Source organism: Cyrtonyx montezumae, unplaced genomic scaffold (genome assembly GCF_038088225.1).
Source record: "Cyrtonyx montezumae isolate F1298 unplaced genomic scaffold, pur_monq_1.0 scaffold_20, whole genome shotgun sequence".
NCBI classification, from domain to species: Eukaryota; Metazoa; Chordata; class Aves; order Galliformes; family Odontophoridae; genus Cyrtonyx; species Cyrtonyx montezumae.
Window position 1 is genome coordinate 1,574,180 of NW_027071937.1, and position 26,263 is coordinate 1,600,442.

At 40.0% G+C, this 26,263-nt stretch overlaps 1 protein-coding gene and 1 non-coding gene across 3 annotated transcripts; both read left to right on the forward strand.

Annotated features, from left to right (window-relative positions):
• Nucleotides 1-670: 670 nt before the first annotated feature.
• On the forward strand, nt 671-25,879 carry RC3H2 (ring finger and CCCH-type domains 2). 2 transcript variants are annotated; one of them, XM_065737259.1, is made up of 21 exons: nt 671-784; nt 7,872-8,168; nt 9,543-9,660; nt 10,097-10,330; nt 10,938-11,113; nt 11,507-11,707; nt 12,096-12,228; nt 12,466-12,584; nt 12,939-13,051; nt 13,588-13,896; nt 14,636-14,850; nt 15,904-16,331; nt 16,770-16,940; nt 18,053-18,208; nt 19,126-19,339; nt 19,500-19,584; nt 20,027-20,108; nt 20,484-20,618; nt 21,144-21,251; nt 21,865-22,013; nt 22,628-25,879. In XM_065737259.1, the coding sequence occupies exons 2-21, from the start codon at nt 7,938-7,940 to the stop codon at nt 22,824-22,826; spliced, it is 3,576 nt and encodes a 1,191-aa protein (XP_065593331.1). In that variant the 5' UTR covers nt 671-784; nt 7,872-7,937; the 3' UTR covers nt 22,827-25,879. The 2 variants fall into 2 exon arrangements, with proteins under 2 accessions (XP_065593331.1, XP_065593332.1); XM_065737260.1 differs by having other exon boundaries at nt 21,865-21,994; nt 22,628-22,730.
• Nucleotides 11,892-12,007, forward strand: LOC136049449 (small nucleolar RNA SNORD90). Its single transcript, XR_010622300.1, has one exon. It is a non-coding gene; the product is annotated as a small nucleolar RNA SNORD90 (small nucleolar RNA).
• Nucleotides 25,880-26,263: the final 384 nt, after the last annotated feature.

A 26,263-nucleotide genomic window follows, 5' to 3' on the forward strand; every position in this document is an offset into this window, starting at 1 on the left:
ATCATGTAGTGAAAACGGACAGGTAATGTGTTCTAAAGCTGACTGAGGCACGTTCCTTCAAAAAGTCATTGAAATGTTTGGTATACGGTTGACCTGTGAAGGATTCCACTGCACTGATTCATTGGAACGCGCACTCTAGGCCTGCCTATCTGTGTCTTCATGAGCAGCGACAAAAATGACACGCACAGCAAGCAGCAGGTTGAAGTGGGAGTTAAAATCTCCTATCTCATCCAGTACTGAGATCTGGCAGTCACCTTGTACAGCAGCCTCACGTTTCGGAAAAGATTAAAAAAGGAAAAGCAGAGCTCCCTGTAATTCAATAACCGTGCAGTTCCAGTCCCTCAGTTTCTGTGGGCTGTTCAGGCGCGCCGCCACCAGCGCCAATCCCGCCAAGGGCGCCTCATGCCTCCGCGCCGCGGGGGGGCGCTAGCAGTTTGCGAGAGCCGCTCTACACCGCCGTCTCTGTGGCGCCCCTTCACCGGGCGGCATGGGGACGCCTCGGTGCTGACCCCGCCCCGCCGGCTCCCACAATGCCCCGCGCCCCCGCCCTCCCCGCGGCGGTCACGTGGCCGCCGGGCGCGGTGCGGCCGTTGGGCTCTCGCGCGGTGGCGGGCGGCTCTCGCGAGAGGGGGCGGGGCGACGCTCCCGGCTGTCAGCGCGATGAGGAGGCGCCGCCGAGGCCCCCGCCGCAGCCTTCGCCGGGCCGCGTCGCGCTGTCCGCCCCATGGCGTGTGAGAGGCCGGGGCCGCCGCCTGCTCCCGGCCCCGCCGCCCGCGCCTCGCAGGTAGGAGCGGGGCTGGGCGGGGGCGGCCGCCAAAGGGGGACGTGGTGACCCGGCGGGGCCCCGCCCGCTCATTCCCCCCCCTCTCCCCCACCCCCGGCGCCCCGCGGTGTCCCGGCGCTGCGGAATCCGGGCGGGGAGCGGGGTCGGGCCCGGGCCGCCCAGCGCAGCCCCTCGGCGCCCCGCCCGCCGCCGCACCGCGGGGAGGGGGCCGTCCCCCGTCGCTAGGCCGCCGGGCAGCCATTTGGTGGCGGCTTCGAAATGACGGCCGGGGCCGGGCGCAGGTGCGCGGCGGGGCCGGGCCCGCTGTCAGCGGCCGGGCGGGGCGGGGGCGGGGACGGAGCCGCCCCGGCTGCTCCCTGCGCTGCGCCCTTCTCTCCCGGCAGCGGCGGAGGGAGTCCTGGTTCTCCCCGCATCACTGTTGCAGCCGCCGGTGCCCGCGGCCCGTTCCTTGGGGGCCTCCGGCACGGCACGGCGCTCCCGGCGCTGCCATCGCGGAGCTGCGCTCCGGGGTAATGGTGGAGAGGAGTCATGGTGGAAAAACAGCCCCAGCGCTGCGCCCAGCGCGTCACGTCCCGACTGTCTGAAAAAATCCGAGCAGGAAAAGCGTGCCTTCGTTGTGCTGATGCTTGGGGTGCGCCGAGGGCTTTGAGTTCAGTGTGGAAGTCAGCAGAAAGCGTAGCAAACCTTAGCGTGATCGGGGAGCTGCAAGCATCATCTTGCAGGCAGGGTTTGTGGAAGAGCAGCCTTTAACTGCGAGGAGATAAAATAGTGCCCGTGCTGAAACTGACACCCAGAACGTGTTCGGCTCTAGGGCTGTTTCCTTCCGTCTTTAAATGCAAACTTAGAATTTTTATTGCAGGAGTTGGCTGTGACATCAGTTCCTGAAGCTGCTCGTGTGGCAGTTCTCTCATGTCCATTACAGGTACACTGTGATGTTGAAAAGAAAATGAAAAACAGCTCTTTGGATTATAGGGTTGTACATTTGTAACTGCAGCAGAGAAGATTTGTCATTTCCAGTGGGGGGACACAGTTTAAATCCACTGAATACAAATATCTTACTTGCCCTTTGATCTGTGTTAAAGATCTGGGAATTCTAGAAGTTTGTAGCTTGCATTATTAACAGAGGTGTTGTTCTGTGAGGCACTGAGTTCTTAATTTCTGTAACGAAATGTTTTCCCAAGAAGTGAATGAACCTTTTTAATGAACTTTTCCTTCTTTCTGTGTAGGGGCAAAACTGTCCTTAAGAAAAGGTTTCTTACTAACTGGTCTTTCTGTATGCTTTGAGATCATGGTAATTTCTCTCCAAAATATCAAATTCTAGCAATTTGAGTGTTAGTTCTTCAGGTATCTCGAAGTCTTCATTTTGAATGTTGGTCTTTTTTGGTTAAGGATTTGTTGCTCAGTGTCTGGAGGACAGTGGCTGTCAGTGTGTGTTCTGTGAGGTGTATTCTGTGCCTTTCATAATGGGATCCGTGGAAGTGAACTGGCTGGACAGTCCCAACGAAAGGAGTAAAATCTGTATCTGTGGGAATACTAAGCTGTTGGGCCTCTCATTAAAGCCTTCTGGGTTTTTGTACTGGTGCTTCAGAAAGGAGTTAGCATTTCTTTAAAATTATTTGGAAAATGTCAGTGAATGGAACTTCTTTGTAAAATACGTACTTTAAGCATTACAGTGAAGATGGAGTTTACAAAAGAAAAGCACCTCCAGGACCTGACAGACATGAGGAACTAATCCACATGTGTGAGAGTCCAAATTCTCTGAAAGTATTCCTGAAGAGTAAGAAATTCTTCAGTGTATCTCTTGTTGAAGTTAACTGTCAGCGTGGATCTGTTTAGAGATAGGTTTCCTTTTACTTAGTACAATCTAAGATCGACTGATTTTGATAGAGAAAAAAATTCATTTATTTGCCCTTCAGTTCTGAAAAGTCAGTACTGTTACAGGAGCTGAATTCCTATCAGTCTGAGGCAAGGGCTCTCAGCGGCACCTGTAAATCACCAAAAGCCCCACAGTGACTTACATAACTACAAGGGAAACATTTAAAATTTGGTAAGGGGATTTGAGCTGGCTACTCCCGAAGAGGAAGGGTGATTGTTGAGGATGTGCTGAGGTGTTGGCTGGGGTGTTGTACCTTGGAAGTGAATGAACTTTGGCCGTCACCGAGTGAACAGTGAACTGTAGTTTCTGTCAGTGAGTTGAACTGCTGCTCGTAGGCAGTTATTATTCAGTTTACAAAGGGAGAGGGAATCTGAGATATAATTCCTGAGGAAGAGTGCTGTCTTCTCCTGTAAGGCACCCCGTAGGTGTTTTGGCAAAACATTCTGGATGGAGTTATATGTTCTAATATGAGTTTTTCTGAGTTTTTCTCTTGTTGATAACTTTTCTGCAATTTAAAGTAGGCTGCAGATATTCCCAGTGGCGTGAATGTTCAGTGAGGAAAAAGGGGATTGGAATATCATCTCTAATGGTCACTAAAGGCTTTTCTTAATGTAGAATTTGATGTGTGATATAAAGAGATTTACATGTGACAGATATTATGGACTGTGGAAATAAGCAAGTCTGCTCTGTAAAGAGGATTTATTTTAATTTCAAGTCATCACTGCTGAATGATGCAAAGCTATTATGAGGATAGCCCTTTTCTAAGCCTTTAATGAAGCTAGTTTTATAATTGATGGCTACTGAAGAGAAATGAATAAAAGATTCTAGCCTTTGCAGAGAATACTTTAATACTTGTAATTTGATGACGTGAACCAGTCAGGATGCTTTCAGAACTGCATAAGATGAGAAGCAAGGCTTGAAAAGGTTACCTCGAAACAAAGCAAACAAACAGCTTATCTACATAAATGACACATTGTAATGGAGGTCATTTTAAAAAAGAAAAGACCATGGTCTCTGCAGTCAGCATTAAGAGCATATCAATATCAGGGGCTCTTTAATCATTAGAATTCAGTTAATTACTTTAAGGTGACTGGGGTATCTAGCTGGGGTGGAGGTACTGAATTTTTTCCCCTTGTTCAACCAATTGTACCTTGATTTGATCCAATAACTGATTAGTAAAAATGCACAAATAATCATTACAAATGAGGGGAAATAGAGATCATCTGCTTGGACAGTTGAAGATGAGGCTGAAGTTGTCTTTGAGGGCTATTTAGTACTTATGAGTGAGAAACAGCTTCAGCTGGACAGATACAGCTTCAGCTGGAGAGTAGGCCCCATCTGTACCTGGTGTGTTTGGCTGCTTTTTTGGAAGGTGGGAATGTGCATTTAGAGTACTGAAAAGGAATTGAGTTTGTATCTGTGTGGGTGAGAAATCTAGTTGGTGAATTAAGATAGAAGGTAACACCAGCCACTAACTGAAGTGTATCTTTCTCTGCTTTTGTGTCATGTTCTTGTACATCTGATGCAGAGCAGTAAATGTCGCCTCCTGATGTTAGGCCTCTGTGCTCTGGGTGTGAACGGACTTGAGAATGAAGCATTGTCAGCAGTGTTTGCAGTTAGCTCTTCCAGACAGTGCCAGGGCTCAGCATCCTTTGCAGTGCTCAGAGCCCCTCCTTGCAGCTCGGTTCTGGCTGGCTTCAGGTTGGCAGATTGGGAAGGCAGGCAGAGCAAACAGGTAGCTGCTGAGCCTGCCTGGGTTAGCATTTAAATGTGAACCTTTTTCCAAACACAAACGTTTATGTATTTGTTATAAAAAGCATCTCTGTCCTGTTTCCTAGAAAATGGACCAGAGGTCCTGAAGTTTCCATGGGAGAGGAAGACAGTAATAGAAAGTACCATGACTTGGATTAGTTGTAAACCATGTCATGGGATTGAGTAACTAGAAGTTAATGTAAAATAAGAACGTCCAGATCTTAAAGCTTCCCTGGTCTGGAAATGGTACAGCTGTTCAACGAAGGTTCTGGGGCTTCACACCCACCTTCCTGCCACTGCTTTCAGTTTCATCAAAGATCCTGGTCTGAAACAATCACAGCAAAATCCGTGGTTTATCGTTGTTACTGAACTGGGCTGCAATCACTACTGCAGTGGGAGAATGTTACTGTATTATAAACCAAATGACTCGCCTGATATATTATATAACTTTGGAGTTAGGCCTTCTGTTTTTCAGTTTGTCATCTGAAATGCTGCTTTTAATAGTAATACTATAAAATATATTGTAGCAACGACATGTAAACATATGTTAGTAAAAAAAAAATAAGTAAAATTTGCCATGTCTCACCAAACTCTTGTATGTTTGACTCATTTCTGTATGTGGGATGCTTCTACTTTGGCAAGGAAAAGGAGCCTGGTGTCGATGCAGATAGGGCATATCTAACAGACAAAACAGGTACACAAAGGAGCGTATGTTCTATTTAAAGGCAAAGCAGTGACTTCTCATTTTTCTTCTTTATTTTGTTTCTTTCCTTGTCTTTGTTCAGTTCAGAGCACTGGAGCAATTTGTTCTTCAAGAGTCCCTGAAATACATTGTTTCTGACAGGGAACAAGAATTTGTTAAACGTTTGTCTTGCTCTTTGTGTAGGAGTCAATGTGATGAGGAGGAGGTGTGGTGTGTTGTTAGGGCTCAGCACAGGGGCAGTGGCAGGTAGCAGGTGTGTCTGGACGTCTGGCTGCTTCCTCTTGCTGTGGCTGCCTACAGCTTTGCACTGAGAGCTTTCCCCAACTGCATGCTGATTTCATTAGACTCTCCTGTCAAGAAATCTGGAAGTCAGCAAATGCTGAGGAGAATCTGAAATTTGTGGTGAATAACTACACAGAGATCCGTACAAATCAGTGATGTGCTCTTCAGGAATAATCTGCTTTGTTTCCTTTCTGTGCTGGTCAGGGCAACAAACAGCTATTTTAAACGCCTGTAGAGAGGTGGTGTTTGTTGCACGTGTCTGGAGTATCAGCGGGGACTGTGTGGGCACTCTGGATTGGCATTCTTGCATTTGAGCTAGTTAATGAGCAGTTTGTTCAGAGGCTGCCGGTGATCAGCAGCACAGTGGCAGTGGGCTGTGCGTGTAGCTGCCTTCCCTTGTGCCTTTCCTTTGGTGAGTCACGGCAGTGCTTCCTCAGGCAGTCCCGGCTGCACTGCCTGTGTTGTGCAAAAAGGGGTGTAAAGAAAAGCCCCTGGCTTTGTGTTTGTGTTTGTGGTGGTGGCACCTCGGTGTTCCTGGAGCACTGACAGGTTTCCTGCAAGCCTTTCTGCTGCAGTTCTGCACATCCCTTGTCCTGCTGTTCGGGTAGGGAAGTTGAAGCAAGTGTGCTGAAGGAAACGATGGGATCCCTTATAGAGGAATGAAATGCCTTTTCAGGTATGTTGGCACACTTGTTTTTGCGGGTACCTGTTTTTCTTTGGGATGTCAGTGGTTAAAAGATAGAGGTAGCAATAGCAGATTGAAGGAGTATTTTCATCCCTTCAGGAGCTCTGTGCTTTAAGACAAGTTGGATGAAAATCTGTTGTCCAGTACATGTGAATATTTTGGCCAGTGTTGAAAGCACTGCCTCAGCAGCTTTGTTCTTAAGGGACAACTTTGACTTCCAGTTTGTTTTGCTTTATGTTTACTATGGCAGTTTACTTTGGAGGGGAGGGATTTCTGCATAGTATTGAAAAGCACACTGAGATAGGGACATCTTGTGCAAGTGTCTATTACTTAAAGGGCACTGAGTGCTCATTGCACTACACAGAATTTCCAAACAGATGGCCATAATTAATGTAAAATACTAGAACACCAAGTAGACTCAATATGTGGATGTAATTATTTCAATGGTCCAATACTTGAGCATTAATTAAATGCTAGTATGGCCAACAATAGAATCGTAGTGAAGAGTTACTGGATCCAAATGCAAAATAGAGAGCACAGCTTTCTCAAAATGATTACCCTTTATCTACGATTGGAAAGATATATATATATTTTAAAATGTGTCATTTAAATATCTAAATATTTGCATTCTAACAAGCTGCTAGGACAGGATTGTTCAGAGCCTTGAAGTGAACTAACAGGTCTCCAGGTCGCATAGAAAGTCAACATTGCTGTGCATTGCAGTGCAGGGTGGGGCTGCTCTGCTCTCAGGTTGATGTGGATATAAGTCTCCTACCAAAGTTTTAATGTAAATGGTTTCAGTGGACTTCCCAGACATGTTATCTTCTTCATGGAACTGAAGTTAAGTAAAATGCAACTTATTTTAGAACAGTTCATTTATTTTCCTGTGGAATAAACAGGTGTGGAACATTTGCATGGTACATCTGAACACAGAATTTTCAAGATAATGCTTAATTGAAATGATTGCTTGCTTTATCCTTAAGCATTATCCAAAACAACAGGATTTTTGGTACAAATGTTTTCTTGCAAGTGTGCTGAAGTGGAGTTGTGCTGTTGTGTCAGGTAGAGATGTAAAAAGCAATACTGAGCAGACTGATCTCTGCTCTTCTCAAGTGCTCTCATTGGGGGGGGAAAGGAAAATGGCAAAGAGAATCACAGAGTTATTAAGGTTGGAAACGACCAGTGAGATCATCTACATCTAGTCCAACTAAGACGCCTATACAGTGTCCCTAAATCTCTCATTGTTAGTATCTTTGTATGATTCTCAATAGAAAACAGTTTGATATCTGTCTAAACTTGAGTAAAAAGTTCAGAAGGAAAGCACTGTTCTGCTTCAATGCCAATGAAGTGAACGTAGGTAACATTTTGCACCCTGACCCCTTAATTTTTTCTGTGCCTTCTCTGCACCCTTCCCAGACCCATTCTATAACCAGGGAGTTCTCTTAGAAACGTGAAAGGTTGAGCTTAGATGGTGCTGATGGGTGCTTATGCTCTTCCTGTGCCAATAAATGTCTTCCTCCACTAAAGCCATATTTAATCCTGTGGGAACAACTTTAATGCTGTTTATTGTGAATGTGTTCAAATTCAACTTACTATAGCCTACAGTGATTCAGTTCATGAGCCTTTTTTGTACAGTTATTAAACTATCAGGAAGTTGTGGTTTTGAGTACTTTGATATCGGGATTCAACTTTAGTCTGTAAGATGTTTAAATGTTTTTTGTTTTTTTAATTCAAGCTCATTCTAAATTACCAGAAAGCATGTTTTAAATAATCTGTTATTCACTTACAGCTGCCAAAACGTAGTACAGTGAAATAATGGTCTTCTAGCCTGCTAAGCAACTGTCCAGCTTCCACAATGCCTGTGCAGGCAGCTCAGTGGACAGAATTTCTGTCCTGCCCAATCTGCTACAACGAGTTTGATGAGAATGTGCACAAACCCATCAGCTTAGGTTGCTCTCACACTGTCTGTAAGACCTGCCTGAACAAGCTTCATCGCAAGGCATGTCCTTTCGACCAGACTGCCATCAATACCGACATCGATGTGCTTCCTGTAAACTTTGCACTCCTCCAGTTAGTTGGAGCCCAGGTATGGTTTAAACTGCTCTTTAATTTGCCATCTCACATTATTAATATTTACTTGCCAGTTGCAATATGTGTGCTGATATTTTTCTCCTATTTGATCTAAGAAATAGCAACGCTTTGACTTTGTAGCATTTTAAAGTCCATATATACTATAAAAAAAACCCATACAATTTTCAGGACCATCCACTTCTCAAAAAAATAAAATACCTCCAAACTGTAAGTGAATTCTGGTGTGAAAAGACTCTTGAAATGTGACTGAAGAAAAATACCTATTAGAAACTAGACAATTACCTGTGACAGTAGTCATTAGAAAAGCAAACCTGCAGATTGCACTTGTTTATTGTACACTTCCTTGCAAGGAGTCTCGTTTCTACATGTTGCATGTTTGAAGTAGCTGGCTGGTTAACCAAGTTTTAGAAATGTCTTTTTTTTTATATGTATGATAGCTTTTCAGTTGCATTTTCAGACACAGGCTGGGAATGTTTCTTCTTCTGTCTCATAGCAGTGGCAAAACAGTGATTATATAATCAGTACTACACTTTCTGGAGACTAAATAAGTCTGTTCACCTTATGCTGATTCATATTCTTTTTCATAATACTCTGTTTATAAGACCTGGGCAATGCACTAATGATGCATTACTTTGCTTTTTAATGTTTTTTTTCGCATGCACAGATGAAGCTATTGGTAGTACTACTATATGTTAGTGTTTTTTCCCCTAAGTCACTGCCTTGATCCAACAGCATTCATTTTCCTGGGCTCCAAACTTCAAGCAGTGTCTTTCAAAGAAGTGACTATATTGTGACTACTGTTCCTTCTGTTTTCATAGTCTGACCTTGTTACTCTTACTCCTTGTTGCTTTGAGTTCTTGCACCAAGTTAAGTTTGATAGTTCTGTTCTTTGAAGACTTCAGAGCTATTTGTATGCCTGTTTGCCCTTATGCTTGAACTATTTAACTTTGTTTTTGACTTTTTCATGTTATGTTCTTGCCAGTTGTAAGACAGCTTCCCTTGTTTCTCTGTGGTAAAACATACTGATCTTGTACACTGATTATCCTCACAAATCTTGTGTTCAACTATATTCTAACTACGTTCTCCTTCAGGTCTTGGTTTTGCTTTTTTTTTTAATTCTGCCTTTGTTCTTAATGTGTTGAGTAGTATCAAAAATAATCTTTCATTTGTAATATTTGTCTTTATTCTTTTCTGTTAATTCTTATTACTTTCCACACAACTTAGATGGATCCTGTCTTCCCTAGGAAGCATTGTACATCTGCAGTGTTATGTAATTATGGTAGTGATGTTGGTAGCATTGTAGGCTTATCATATAGGTCAGATGGGTACGTTTAGTTCTTTTTCACCCTCTTCTCCTTGCATTTTTTAGGTACCTGATCATCAGACAGTAAAGTTGAGTAATGTAGGAGAGAACAAACATTATGAAGTAGCAAAGAAATGTGTTGAGGATTTGGCACTCTACTTAAAGCCATTAAGTGGAGGAAAAGGTAAGTCTGTGCTGAACAGTGGGATTTTGGTGCAGCAGTTCTGGCGTACTTTAACAGAACTGTGGTTTTAAGCACTGATTTTAGGCATCAGTGGCATAATTCTCTCATTTTCGTATTAAAATTTTCCACCATTTTGTATTCACACCTGTGACTCTTGATTTCAAGTTTACAAATACTCCTTTTTTATATATTTAATAATATTTTCATGGGACTAACTTATTACTAAAGCTGAACTTTCCTCGAAGGACAAGTTTGACATCAATTTAAGACTCTAATTAAGTTCATTTTGATAATGAGTTATCCAGAATTGCCCAAGAGAAAAGATGATACCTGTGATTAGTATTCAAGTCCTAGAGACGTAATATGACACGCTTTTCTGTATTTAGATTTGTCCAATTAAAAGCAATAGTTTTACGTTTTCTCTCTTTCTTTGAAGGTGTTGCTAGCTTGAATCAGAGTGCACTGAGCCGTCCAATGCAGAGGAAGCTTGTGACACTGGTTAACTGTCAGCTGGTAGAGGAAGAGGGTCGAGTGAGAGCTATGCGAGCAGCTCGATCACTGGGCGAGAGAACTGTTACAGAACTGATCTTGCAGCACCAAAATCCTCAGCAGCTTTCTGCCAATCTTTGGGCTGCTGTCAGGGCACGAGGATGTCAGTTTCTAGGGCCAGGTAAGGTACCTGCAGAATCTGCAATATATATATTTATATGTACTTTTTTTTTTTTTTAAACACATGCAAAAAAATACTTGGACGTTTTTTTCTGTGTAGCTGAAAAAGCAATGACTTCTGTATTTCCATTTTATTTGAGAAAGAGAGGGAGGGAAGGACTACCTGTTAGTAAAATCTGCTTTCTTAGAAATTGGGGTTTGTTGTTTTTTACTTTTGTTTTGGCTTTATTGACTGTTGTTTGAAATTATGAGGAGTTGATTCAAAACTGCTGGTGAAGAAACATGAAAAATAAGCTTTCATCACGGCCAGTTATGCAGCATAACTGTAACACAGCCTGGCTGTACCGCTGCCTCTGGTTAGATTTTGATACTAAGTGCAAATTTCTCGTGTTCATACTTTAGCTGTGAGTACAATCAATCAACTAATTTTAGATACTCTTTCTGAGCTAGCAAATTTCTTAAAATATGTTCACAAAGCTTTTTTGAGTAGAGGAAAAAAAAATAAGTAATTGTTTGAATACACGTTTCTGTGTATGGTGTTGATACATGATAGCCATGCTGCTTTCTGGCAACATATTTCTATTCCTTTATGTTTTTGTGTGCTACAGCTATGCAAGAGGAGGCACTGAAACTTGTATTGCTGGCACTGGAAGATGGCTCTGCGCTCTCAAGAAAAGTTCTGGTACTTTTTGTCGTGCAAAGGCTAGAACCAAGATTTCCTCAGGCCTCTAAAACAAGTATTGGTCATGTTGTGCAGCTACTGTATAGAGCATCATGCTTTAAGGTAAAATGCCATTATTTGCTATTTGTTACTGTGAACAAATGCAATTCCAAGGAACCTTTCTTAGGATTAATCTTTAAGCTGTAAAATGTTGCATAAATTCAGTTTCAATACATTCAAATAGTGTAGACCATACAGTGTAAAATTGATGTGAAGTTATGCAGTATTTAAAGTTCCTTGCAAAAGGAACATATGGTTATCTGTTGAATTGGCTGGGATCAACTTGGTAATTACCACTCTCCTTGTGAACTGTGGTCCATCAGGTGGAAATTCTCTCTCCTGAGAGGGGCATGAAATGTAACTCTGTAGGTACTCCTTGCTTGCTTCAGGAAGAAATAAAATGACAGACTTGGAGATTTCTTATTAAAGGAGTGTTTATGCATCACTGTTTATTAGGTCACTAAAAGGGATGAAGATTCTTCTCTGATGCAACTGAAAGAAGAGTTTCGGAGTTACGAGGCTTTGCGGAGAGAACATGATGCCCAAATTGTTCACATTGCCATGGAAGCAGGACTTCGAATATCACCAGAGCAGTGGTCTTCCCTTCTTTATGGTGATTTGGCACATAAATCACACATGCAATCCATTATTGACAAGGTTTGTTGAAGGGCTGGTCTTAGTACCTGTTTGTGTTGTATTTGACTCTTTGATGTTATAACAAATGTCCAAGAATAGCTTCAGTAGCCTTTTTGCCTTTAGTTGTATCAAATATTAACTAAAACTAGAATGAAAGCTTTTCCCTACTGTAGTATAGGCTTCATATGAAGACATTTTGTTTTTCAGTAGTTTATGTCTTGTGTCTTATGATGAGGCTTCATAGGGCAGATTCTGAGCTGAGAAATGAAATTTCTCACCACTGATACTTGCTGTATGCCATCTGAGGACACTATGTATTGCATTTAGGAACCAATGCGGTGGAAATCTTCTTAAAATTGGTAGTTCACAGTTGTAGGATGAAACACAATAACACTCATTTTACTTTCAGCTCCAATCTCCAGAGTCTTTTGCAAAGAGTGTACAAGAACTGACGATCGTCTTGCAGCGCACAGGTGATCCTGCAAACTTAAACAGGCTGAGGCCTCATTTAGAGCTCCTGGCAAACATAGACCCAAATCCAGGTAGGCAAACAAAATTGTAGTTTTGTTTTATTTTTGGAATCTTGTCAAATGTCAAAGCAAATTATGTAAGATAAGACTCGGTTACTGTTTTCAAAATTCCTGTTAACATAGTGCTATCATGTTGAATCCTGAAGAGGAGTTTAAGTTGTGTCCTAGTCCTCAATATTTTGGAAAAAGTTATTTATGATTCCTTTGAAATTATTGACAGAAAGACAAACCTGCTTTTATTAATTTTAGATGCAGCATCTCCAACATGGGAGCAACTGGAAAATGCTATGGTGGCTGTGAAGACGGTGGTACACGGGCTGGTGGATTTCATTCAGAATTACAGTAGAAAAGGCCACGAAACTCCACAGGTTACTATATTTCATCATTGTATGATACGTATTATTGTACACTTACTGCAATATGCAAGTCTTAAAATCACCGTTACCTTGAAATATTTGTCCTTTTCTGTGCAGTAGTCAGTAGCACTGTTACCTGCTGCATTCAAGTTTTGAAAACTTAATGTTTCCAGATATGGGATACAGCAGAGCTTAATACGTTGAGATCCATACGAAAGCATAGTGCCTAGCTCACCAACAAGCAGTTCTTTTTGTATCTTTCATCAGAAAACTGATCTTAAAAAAGACCTTGAATGTGTTTGTGTGCGTATTTTAAGTCTGTTTTTGAGTGTGTTTGTAAGTGGAATATCTTTTGTGTTTTTTAAGCCACAACCAAATAGCAAATACAAGACAAGTATGTGCCGAGACCTTCGACAGCAAGGGGGATGTCCAAGAGGAACCAACTGTACTTTTGCTCATTCTCAGGAAGAGCTTGAAAAGTGAGTATAGGAGACTTTCAGTTTAAATCCAAGCAGTTTCCTTAGAACTTCTGAAAATGGCTTCCTTAATGTATTTATTCATTCTGAAGGATTCATTAATCTCTTGAAGTTACAGCTCTGAAGTTGAAGGTATAGTAAAGAATCTGTACACTAATTCAAGTTCTGTTTTTTATTTTACCGGTATGGACTAAAGTTTTCTTAAGCTGATTCAGATCTTGATTAAGTTTTAATTGACTAAGGAATAAACTGAGTTATTTAGGTAATATGTAATGTGCATTCTTAAATCTGTTTTCACTCACTTTCCTTTTCAAAGAACTGCACAAGCTGATCTTCCAGGAGGAGGTGGTATTTGATCACAAGGAAGATGCTGATATTCTACTTAAGTTAGGCTGAGCTGTTGAAAATAGACACCACCGTAAAGTCCTGGAATTTTTGTCTATCATGTTCCTCTTAATCTCTTCCTTTTACTGGTTTTACAAATACATTAAACTGCACAAGAAGCACTCAGTAAATCATCTGTGTTTACATGTTTGTAGATACCGTTTGAGGAACAAGAAAATCAGTGCAACAGTGAGAACATTCCCCCTTCTAAATAAAGTGGGCGTTAATAGCACCGTCTCAACCACTACAGGAAGCGTCATTTCTGTCATAGGAAGCCCTGAAGCAACTGGGAAGATGGTGCCAAGTACCAATGGAATAACTAATCTAGAAAGTGGTGTTCCCCAATTGATTCCTCGCTGTGCAGACACCTCCTTGAGAGCTCTGGAGAACACCAAGAAGGCAGGGAAGAGTGGAGCCAACGGCCAGAATGTTTCTGGGTCCCCTACAGAATCACTACCTGAAAAGTAGGTGGCACTTTTTCATAAAAATAGCTAAGCACAACATTTTGCTCTCAGATTACCAAGGCAAACAAGCTTACAAAATCACAAATAATAGATATTGAATTATGGTCCTGCTGTGCAATTGTTGCTGTTGCCTACTGGCTGCAGGCTTGTGAAGAGTACTGCAGTGAAAACCATTGTTATATAAAGTCTAGACTAAAGCTGTCAGAGCCAGCACCAGTTATTTTAGCTGTTAAATAGTTCCATGTGATAAAAATTGTAAATTTCTCCCTGTGTCTTCTATTTTACTGATATTTTAGTATTGTTTTATTACGTAAAACAAAAAACTCGCATCCAAAAAATGGGTGCTTCCTGGAAGCAAGAAGAGTATATGCTGTGTTTTCTATCAAGAAAAATCCCTTTATTCTTAGAAACCTTTCAGTTTTGGCATTTTCCCTTAAAATTGTTTCGGTACTTCTCCATGAAGCACTGATTCTCTAAATTTTTCAAACCTTTTATCTTTGCTAGAATGCATTTGCAAGTGTTATGTTAGGCTATGAGTACAATGTAAGCATTTATATGTGCTTTTGTGTTCTCCTGTGAAGAGGTCAGAGATTTAATAATTTGGGGTGTTTGGGGTGTTCAAATTCTAGAGGAAATAACTTCACCCAAATTTTCACGTTGCTTAGAGTGTGTACATGGAGAGATGAGTAACCAAAATACATAAAGATCTGCTTAACAATTTCTTGGTAATCCTTTTCAGTAAAATTGGTTCTCCACCCAAGACTCCTGTAAGCCAGGCAGCAGCTACCTCAGCTTGTCCTCCTAATATTGGAACAGAAGTGAATTCTGTGCCTCCAAAATCCAGCCAGTTTGTTCCCAGAGTACCTGTTTACCCTCCACATTCTGATAACATTCAGTATTTCCAAGATCCCAGAACTCAGCTGTCATATGAAGTTCCTCAGTACCCACAGACAGGTGAGTACAAGGCACTGAGTCAAGAGTAGGTCTGAATTTTCATCTGTATATGCCTGCATCTTATGTAGTTAGAGATAATTTATGTATCAGTGTTATGGATTTTTATTTTTTTTAAGTTCAGCTGAACTTTCACTCAGTACAATACTGTGTTCCACCCCTGATAACAGGGACTCGTAGTCAGCTCCTGCTATTGGTGGTTCTCATCTTTGCTGTGTATATACCTGGGTATACAGAATTTGAACCACATGGTCTTCTATCTACTTTTTCCTTCGTTACATTGAATTGCATTTTGTTAGGCTTGCTGACCTCACGTTCCATCCATGTATCCATGGACAAGATTCATACCCAGATGAATTTTTTAGTGTTTAATAAACAAGAGAAATACAGTATTGGATTACATGTAATTAGGAGAATTTTTTTTCTGCTCAGGCATTCAGAGTCCTGGGGAAGAACAGTGTTTTCTTGTACTGTGAGAGTCTTCCTACTTGCTTTGATGTTTTTGGAAGGTTTCAGTTATGTTTTTAGGTTGCAGTGTGCATGTTTGTGTTCAAACTATTAAGTTTTCTCTAGCATCAGATCACTCACAAGTTATCAGAACAAGTGATAGAGGTGTTCAGACAGCTCTCTCCAATGAGGAGGAGTGAACAAAGTGTGAAACTGTCATTTAGGAACCTTTGAAATTGCTATATTTCATTTTTTTAGCGCCTCTGAAATAGAAAACAATATTGCTATTTTACCTTCCTGTATAAAGAAGTGTTTAAAATGTTGACTTTTTAGTTACATGCATAGTTAAGTCATAGTATGTGGGAGCAGTGGCAGAGAAACTGTTCTCCAAATTGGATCAAGTTGATAATGGGTCGCCCATACATCTGCAAATATGGCTGACACATGAAATTTTGTTCTAAAGAGATGATAGGGTTCATAGTGAGGTTCTGTAAGCGTGCTGCACTTCATTCTCTAAAGATGCTTAACCACACTAGTTACAGTTACAGAAGGTGTAAAATCCTGAGTTATTTGTGATCACATTAAATATACCTTTCTCCGATTTTCAAGGGTACTATCCACCACCTCCAACTGTACCAGCTGGCGTGGCTCCCTGTGTTCCTCGCTTTGTGAGGTCCAGTAATGTTCCAGAATCCTCCCTCCCACCTGCTTCCGTGCCATATGCCGATCATTACAGTACATTTCCACCTCGAGATCGTCTGAATTCTCCTTACCAACCTCCTCCTCCGCAGCCGTACGGACCAGTTCCCCCCGTCCCTTCTGGAATGTATGCTCCGGTGTATGACAGCAGGCGCATCTGGCGCCCGCAGATGTACCCACGAGATGATATTATTAGGAGCAATTCTTTACCTCCCATGGATGTGATGCACTCATCTGTCTATCAGACATCATTACGTGAGAGATACAACTCTTTGGATGGGTATTACTCTGTGGCTTGTCAACCTCCAAATGAGCAGAGGACTGTGCCTTTACCAAGGGTAAGTGAGAGCCAGACAGGGAGGAGGCTTTGAGGCTTTATCCTAAAGGTCATTACTGAAAAGCTAGTCAATGATTAGCGTAGACCTCTTCTGTTTAGTTGGTTTTGCAGAGGTCAAGAAATATGTCCCAGACAAAGTCTCTTTTTAAGAAAACTGAATAAAATGAGCCTGTAACATTGATTACTATAATCTGGATTAGGACCAGAGCCCTTCTGCCTCTTGAATTTCTGTATGTGTTGTTTGAATGAACTATATATGTAAGATTTGAGTTACTGTATGTGAACCAGGTTCTCTTCCAAATCCTTGCAGTATTCATCTAATGTTATCAGTGGAAGGCTACAGACCCAAGGGAGCATGTTTCCCAAGTGTGCCCCTGCAAGTGCTCACCTCCTGGTGCGGGTACAATAGGGTAAACAGTCCTGCATTTGTTATTGCTAGGAGCCTTGTGGTCACTTGAAGACTGGGTATGATGAACAGTTACGACGGAAGCCAGAACAGTGGGCACAATATCACACACAGAAAACTCCTCTTGTATCGTCAACCCTTCCTATGGCAACACCATCTCCAACACCACCTTCTCCTCTCTTCAGTGTAGATTTCAACACAGAGGTGGGAAGTCGAGGAATTTTATTTTCCCTTCTTGTTTCTGTAAGATGCCATTTAATACCTCTAGTAAAGACTTTTCCATCTGCCATCTATTGTTCAAAGAAATGACTTCAGTCTTTTGGTAGTAGGGATCTAACTATGAATGCATTCTATTTGTTGTAAACTGGGACTAAACGTGGTTGCTGAAAAAATTTGTGTTGAGAAGTAATTCAGTTTACCCTCACTAAAGGAAATATAACTGTACTGAACTTTGAACCTCCTAGATTGTTTTGTGGGGTTTTTTGTTTGTTTTGTTTTTTGTTTGTTTGTTTGTTTTCCAAAAATAGTGAATGAAAGATCTTTTCCACTTTTCATTTCTTTTATGTTCCAGTTGGCACCATGGCATGATGAGTAGACTAAATCAACCTTACCAAGTCCTGGAGAATATACACCCCTTAAAATTGGCAAAATACATTGGTAGAACAATAATGGAAAATTAATAGAAACTATGTGCTTTGAAGGGGAAAAAGGAACAAAAATGATACCATATGTATTTTATATGTTACTTAGGTGCATCCAAGACATTCTTCGAGACCTGCTGTAACAAATGCTCTTTATTGTAGACTGACAGTTTCATTGTTGACATTTTAGGTGTTAGATGGTGATTATTCAGAATAGGTCTTGCAGTGTAGATAAACCTGAAGTGAGAGCATTCAAGGTGTATCAGACTTTGAGTCTCCATCCATATTGAAGTGTTCTGTGTCATTCTTCTGTCACTGGCTTCTACCTTAAATAAAAATGCATGGCTTCCTCTGAATTAAATTACTGTGCGTAGCTGCATCAAGAAACCTGCCACTAATTTAGCAACACCAATTTCAGCCTCTTAACTTGGCAGGTCAGACAGTTATTTGTACTGGGAAAGCCTTGACAACTGTTGGCTGTACTACTAGTTTAAAATTTGTTTGAATTGGTTATGTTTCCCCTAAGTCTGGAACACTGATAGAATTCCTTGATTGACTTTGAGATATTTTGATTAAATAGCACTAAATGGGTTTTTTTTTCTTATTTTATGACTGGATGACCTTTTATATATTATTTATTATCTATTTTCTATCTATTTATTCCCTTTGTTGTAGTTCTCTGAGAGTGTCAGTGATTTGAGTGGAACTAAATTTGAGGAAGATCATCTCTCTCACTATTCACCGTGGTCTTGTGGCACTATTGGCACTTGTATAAATGCTATCGACTCAGAGCCCAAGGATGTGATTGCCAATTCAAACGCTGTGTTAATGGTAGGGTTTTTCTGCATGTTATTTCATTAATGTGATCATACTTAAATGCTAAAGTGCCTTCTGTTTGATTAAACAAGCTTTTTTTTTTAAACTGATAGCTAATATTTCTGATATTTTAGTTCAAAGTAGCCCAGCCCATATCAAATTGTTTAGCATATCTCTTTCTAGTTTTTGTAAACTCCGTTTGCATTTGTGACAGGATGCAGTGGAAGGAATAAAGCTGTCAGATATCTGAGATGACCATTATAATAACACGTCTCTGTAAATCAAACAAGTAGTCAAAATGTTTTGAGTAGATGGTTTGTAAATTGATAAGACTCATTAATTTTTAAATGTTTTGTAATTGTTGGAGTGATGGGATAAAAGTTTCCTTGACTTCTCAATCCTATCTCTCTTCACGCATCATAAAAAAGCATTTTTGTGTACACGTGTATTGACAGTTTCTGAGGAATCTAAAATACCACTCAGAATATGTTGAACAAAAAATATGTGGTATAAATCATAACACATGGCTTGCCTTTGGAGGGATAAGAGCACATGGCTTTTGAGATTTTTCTGCTATGTAGTGTAGCAGGTTGCCTTTATGTTCTTTGGAAGAAGTGTAGCCAAATCTCATTGCTTCTCAAACCTTTTTGATACTGTCTGCTTCAGATATAGGAGATAATACAGAAGGACTTGGAAGCATCCTGGAGCTCTCTTATGCCCGGAAGCACTAGATTGGAGGAGCAGAATTATTTATTCTAATGCTGACAGCATTAAAGAGCAGTAGTTAATTCATTGTGGCCCATCTTGTCTCTAGTTGAATAGATTTTCAGCATTGTATTCAGCAATGATAATCAGAAGGTCATTGGCATACTGAGTCATCCGAATGACCACAAACAAGTCCATTTATCTCTTTCTGTTTCCTAAATTTGTAGGATTTGGACAGCGGGGATGTTAAAAGGAGAGTGCATTTATTTGAAACTCAGAGAAGGGCAAAGGAAGAAGACCCTATAATTCCATTCAGTGATGGACCGATCATTTCCAAGTGGGGTGCAATCTCCAGGTCATCCCGCACGGGTTATCACACAACAGATCCAATTCAGGCCACTGCTTCCCAAGGAAGTGCAACTAAGCCCATCAGTGTTTCAGGTACAAGTGCAGGCTGGGTACTGACAGTACAGCGTGTGTCCTGAGCATTTCATCCTGTTCATACTTAATACAGCAATGGAAGTGTGAAGAACTAAAATACCTGTATGCCCTACTTTTTAAGAATGGAGAAGGTAATGAATTGTATCTTAAATGGTTGCAGATTATGTTCCTTATGTCAATGCTGTTGACTCGAGATGGAGTTCTTATGGCTCAGATTCAGCTTCATCAGCACGCTATGCGGAACGGTATGGGCTTTCCTTCTGTGTTTTCTGTAGCTTACTAATGTTCAAAATCCTGAATGCAGTTTAAAAAAAACAAACAAAAAAACTTGTGATTGACCTCAAGCTTAAAGGATTTTTCTGTTCATTGTAAAGCCTTGGAAGACCTCTGTTAAAATGAACTGGGACTTGGCTCTGCTGAGCTGTCTCGCCCAGACCTGTGATCTTGAGTAGTTTCTCAAGTTTTCTTGTCATACCTCATCTATATTTAAAATAAGGGTATTTGCTTCGTATAATGCCCTGGGACGCTATTAATATGTCCCCCTTTCTTCCCTTGCCATGAAGAGCTTGGTACCTTAGTTACCTAGTTTGTCCAAAAGACTGATAATGATAGGCCAGCAGTCCTTTTGGATCCTTTGATTTTGAGCTTTCATTTTTAATTCCTAATTTTACCTTCTTTCTCTCAAAGGGACAGATTCATAGTTACAGATTTGTCTGGTCACAGAAAGCATTCCAGCACTGGAGATCTATTAAGTATTGAGTTACAGCAGGTAAGATCAGATACACCATGTACTTATATAAAATTAAATTAATTTTCTTGGTATAATCTACAGAAAGTAGTAACATTAATACATGATGGGTGAATTACCTAGACATCAGTACCAGAGCAGTTTTTATGATGCATAAAGACAGCTCGTATGAGCTGCTCCATTGACATCAGTAAGGCTGGTTTTGGTAGAAGGTAGTGGGCTTTGATAAATGTCAGCAAATGCAGAAAAGATACTGGACATGAATACATAGTTGTATGTCTCAAGAGGGAGATGTTCTTTTTGTGACCTGATTTATATTGCTGTTTGCCAATATGTGGTTTAAGTGCAGTTGTAAGTAACTGATATGATGTTGGTTTTTTGTTTGTTTTTCTGTAGGCCAAGAGTAACTCATTATTACTTCAGAGAGAGGCAAATGCACTAGCCATGCAACAGAAGTGGAATTCTCTAGATGAAGGCAGTCGACTTACCTTAAATCTTTTAAGCAAGGAAATTGATTTGAGGAATGGTGAGGTAAAACAAGGGGTGATTGGGATGAAACAAATCTTCAAGGTTTCTATGCATATGTGCACACAAATTTGTAATTCTGATTTTTCAAAGTGCTTGTAAAACATTTGGTGCAAGTTAAGTTGCTGTTGTTGTTGCACCTAGTTATTTCTGTGCACCAAGTAGCTGGACTGTCTGTTCTGCTATTCCAAGCATACATTTAGAAAGCTGGAAGAATGTAACCATCAGTTTTAGTTTGAACCTTACTCTTTGCTTTACTTGGTATGTGTTAAAAATCTAAATCTTAATGAACTTTGTGGAAATTTCCATTTTAGTATTCACTTTCTCTTTCAGTACTTTGTTAGTAGATTTTGCTGTGTGTCCTATTTTGTCTATACCTGAAGTTCTGTTTGTTTTGTATCATTTAGCTCTTTTGTGTCACACAAATATGTCCTAGAAACATACCTTCTGTTTTCACTTTAGTACATGACTGTTGTGGGAAGCAGGTTAAAAGGCAACTTGATATTTACAGAAAGTATTTCATTCTTTCAGGCTGATTATAGTGAAGATTGTGCTGATACAAAGCCAGATCGAGACATTGAATTGGAGCTGTCTGCCCTTGATACAGATGAACCTGATGGGCAGGGTGAACAAATAGAAGTAAGTTCTGAAATGTGTGTGTCTAACAAAGATTATTTCATTAGCTATTCAAAAATTTCTAACATTTTTCTTTACAAGCCAGTAGCTTATGTTGATAGTAAAGCTTTTTGTCTTACTCTTTGTACTGATAACAAGCATTCCTCTTACTTTAACACCAGGGGTCTCGTATTTCTTATTCAGATACCTGGCTGCTGACACTAAGTTCTGAGCTGCTGGAGATCCCTCTAATTTCAAACAGTTGATCAGCATGGAATCTGTATATAAATCATGATCTTATCAGGAATCTGGCTCTTCTTATGTCCGCTTTAAAGCTGTGAAAAGTTGGAGATGTTCAAAGCACTCCTGAAATGTCTGATAAGGAGGTCATACCTACAGCTAGAGAGCTACTTGAAAAGTTTTTGTTTGAATTTCAGCTGTGTTAGGAATTCACAATTTATAGCATATTACTTCTTAAAAAAAAAAAAAACCATAAAAAAACCCCACAGAACTGTGTTCAAAAAAAAGCCCTATTGAAGAAACTCAAATTTCCATCCCTTTCCTGTAAGGGAGCACAATAAGAGAATTTAAAGCTGGTGGTAATGTTATCAGTAAAGTTTTTCCTTCTCTCCTGTAGGAGATTCTGGATATACAGCTAGGTATCAGTTCTCAAGATGATCAGCTGCTCAATGGAACAACTGTAGAGAATGGGCATCCACTAAAGCAGCACCAGAAAGAATCTATGGAGCAGAAGAGACAAAGTTTAGGTGAAGACCTTGTGATTCTGTGAGTGTTAGACAAAACAGCAGTGTCTGCCAGTGTTAGACAAACAGCAGCAGCAAAATAGTTGAAGTGTGTTTGTTTAAGGATGAACTGCGCACCTATTCAGACTTGGGTTAGACATCTGCATTGTGTATACGTGGTGAAGTGAGAAGAACCTGTTCAGAAGTCGAATCAGGTCACAAATGTGGAAGTCATAGGATGGTACTGTTGTTTGTATCCATTGCTGTAATCATGTATGCTGAAACAGGTCGTAGCTGTTAAAGATACCTTTCACGTACTCAGTAAGCAAAAAATGTGGAAGTATTTTTATAGGTAACAGAAATTTAGAAAAATTCCAAAATGCTGAGTTTCAGACTGTTTGCACGAATCTCTATAGAGAGGGAGTTTTAAAAATACACTATTTTAGGTTTATATGTTCTGTAGTTTTTAATGTCTAATGCAGTTTTTGAAAATGAGGGAGACTGCATTTAATGTCCTGAGCGTACCTGTCCATATTAAGATGTTATTCCTGTTCCTAAAAATGAGTTTGTCAGTATTTATTTGATGCACAGAAATTCAGTTCTGGATACTTGTGCATGTACTTGTTTAATATGTGTGTAACTTATTTTTCTCCTCAGGGAGGAGCAGAAAACAATCCTGCCCGTAACTTCTTGCTTCAGTCAGCCGATCACAACATCTGTTAGCAATGCAAGCTGCCTGCCCATCAGCACATCAGTCAGTGTTGGCAGCCTCATTTTGAAAACTGCTCACATTATGTCTGAGGATAAAAATGACTTTTTAAAGCCTGTTGCAAATGGCAGGATGGTTAACAGCTGAAAGGCATTCATCTTTCCAGCTTGTGACCACACCGTGGAAGCATTTACACTAGCTTTTTATATATATAATATATATTATATAATGTATATTTTTTTTAAAGAATAATATTGGGGTCATGCATTTCCTGTGGACTCTTTGATACTTCAAGCCCCTCTCGCATTAGCATTCTGAAGAAAAAAAAAAACTTACTTTACTAGGGTAAGGCGTTCACTTTCCACAGATGAATGGAATTTGGACATTGTTTTACTTAAGCTTAAAGCAGCTTTTTATGAGTTTGTAGCAATCCGGTGCGGTATCTGAGCCATTCTTGTTTAAAATGGCTTCTGTAGAAAACTAACAACTCAGTTATTTAAACTAGCAGGATCCTACGATGATACATCTAGTGAAAGGAAGACTAACTTATTTGTCTCTTTTGTTTCATGAGAGAAGAACTTGTGTCTTGTTGCAGCTGCTTTTTCCTTAGTTGTGGAACTTTGCATGGAGTATTGTTTCCTGATTGAAGACTGAGAGGTGGGGATTTGGACTTGAGACTTTTTACAGGGTTAACACACCATTAGCTTTGCACTGCTGCATTATTTGCAGGTCTGTGGTGCAGTGCTTTGCTGCAGCATTTTGTTTCCATTTCCCCCCCTGCACACACACACATTTCTGCTTTAATACTGCAGGTACACACGTACACAGGCTACTTGTCCAAGTAAAGTTACCAGAAGTAAACCAAGTGCCTAAGTCCTCCAGCTAACGTACTAGGTATCGATCTCCCAAGTTACACATGAAACAATTTTCAACCATATTGAGAGGTTGTGCACTAATGTAACAGCAGTTTGTTCTTTTGTTTTTTATTAATAGTTCTCAATTGCAGATTATAGAATCCAGATGACTTGGCAAAAAAGTATCAGGTGCTCTTTGCTTTCCTTTGAAAACCCTGTATGTAGTGTTTGCACTGACTAACAAGATGGTATTGCTGTTTTTGTACTGTTTTGTTCTTAATTTAAACTAAATATTGGGAATTTAAGGCAGTTATTACCTTTTATTTAGTGTTGTTAATCATGATTTTGTATTCAGGTTTAATTTTTGCTTGTTCAGTGGCAACTTATTTTCAAAGACTTTGAGAATACAATAATATAGCATTATCTGACCTTTGGAGCTCTGAGAAGTGTATGAACTTATGCCCTGTTAAGATGTGACTGAGAATCATGTTAGACATGTCAACTGAAGATAGATTTTTTTCATAAATGCACACAAAGTAGAGCCCTGGGCATAAGTTGGTTTGGTTTTTAAGAAGCTTAAAAATCAGCTATTTTTTCTTTGTTTTGTTTTATTTTGGAAAAGAAAGCAGGACTCTCCCTCCTGATGATTACCATCTTGTTTGTCCTCTTACTTTTCTTTGTGACGAGTTTTATTTACTTTTTGTTTGTTTGTTTTATTAACTTCTGTGAAGTTGTTTACTCTGAAAATTGTACTGGAATATTTTAAGCCAAGCTGATCTTTCACCAGGTGTACTGCATGTAAGGGCTTTTCCTGCTAGCAAAATGCTTAAAGAGGATCATGTTACTGGTCGTCTGAGTTGTTATTTTACAAAATCACAGCTATGTGGTCGGGTAAGATTTTGATAACTGTTTTGTGCACGTTTCTGGGGGGTGGGGGTTGGCATTTCCCTGAGGGTTACTGATTAGACTGAGTAAATATTGGTGTTTGATATCTCTCCTAATGAACCTGTCCATGAAATAATTATGTTGTAAATATACCTGAAAATCCAAGGGTTAGTTTTGATATTCTGGTGTCAGTATGGAAGATCTTACACATCTATTTAATACTCAAACGTTAAGGAATGTATGTAGAAAAACAGTCAAGTAGTCTTTTAGTTTCCTTTGGCTGTTGCTGTACCTTCCTTTAGCCAGTGCCACCTCATAGCTAGGGTTAGATCAGTGCTTTGTTTCACTTGCAACTGGAAGTGAATGGATACGAGAACCAGACCACCTTTGTCACCTTAACTTATTTCCTATTGATGTTAAATTTAACTTAGAATGTTAGACATAAATATGATTGTTGTATATTTTATACCAAGACCATTCTGTAAATATGAATTTATATTACTTTTGAAATGCTTCTGAGATACTATTATTTGCTGTACAATGTAATTCCAAAACAGATATGCAAACCAGTATGTCTCTTTCATGGATATTTAAACAGTGAGATCTTCCATGTTGAAGGTGATGTAATTTTTTTAAAAGATTTTTAAATTTTAAATTGCTATTTTGTTACAAAAATAGAGAAACTATAAAGGTTTGAGAAGTCCTTATTTGCCCTCAGGGAAAGAGCCCTCTGTGCACCAGAACTCCACAGAACATCTTCAGCATGATCTGAGGGTGAATATATTACTACATAAATTGATTGTGTATTTACCTTAACTTTTTAATTTTAAAATTGCAGTTTTAAAAACTTGGTTGTGCTCTGCTGGAGGGGGATTGGAATAAGCTGCTTACACACATTTGCCTGTTTGTCCAGTGAAGTTACATAAGCCTAACATATTCCTGCCAACCATATTGGCATATATAAGAACAAATGTATCTATATACTCTTGCCTGCAGCAGGAGGTCCTGTGATATAGTAGTTCTGTAGGATGACCATATACTTCATGTGGAGAGATGGTTCTTAACCGAAACTAGTTATTTTCTTGAACTTTTAATATAGAGAATGACAGGCAAAAGAATTACCTGGGCATTTAAATAGCATGCCAGCTTTTGTCTTACAGTTCTAACACTGACTGTGTGATTTTTGCCATGAAACTATGCCCTCCAGTGCCCTGACAAGTAGAAGCTACAGGTGGGAACCTAGTTCTGGCTTTCTTCCTTGGTGGAGTTTCATCCCTTGACCCTATGAACAAGTATGTATTCATTTGTCTAGTTTCAAATCAGGTGCCTTTGGGCTATGGAAGGGCTTACTTTCTGACACTGAGATATAGTTACTAATGTTTGTGCGTTAATAGCAGTGGTTCCCGTTTAGGTTTTGGCCTAAGATACCTTTGCTGTCAGGAAAAAAAAAAAAAAAAAAGGCCCATAGCAGATTGGGGAAAAGAGATTGGCTCTTTTGCTTTGCTTGGACAAGCATTTTGGGTTTGTTTGTTGTGTTTTTGTTTTTGTTTTTTTGTTTTGTTTTGTTTTCCCCTCTTAGAGGGTACAGCAGGGATTTCACATGCAAGAGATACAGGAATTATTAGTATCTAAGTTAATTGTGTTGCCTCACTACCTGGATTCATTCCTTGTTTTGCCTCATTTTCCACATAGGTCTTAATAGAGACTAATGCTTGTGCTGGGAGAATGCTTGTGTGAAAAGTAATTATCTGTACATTCTTAACATATAATTATAGCAGAGTGATAGCCCTGCTACTGATATTTTGTTCCTGTAAACAGGTGACAAGAAATGAATCTTAGTGTTTA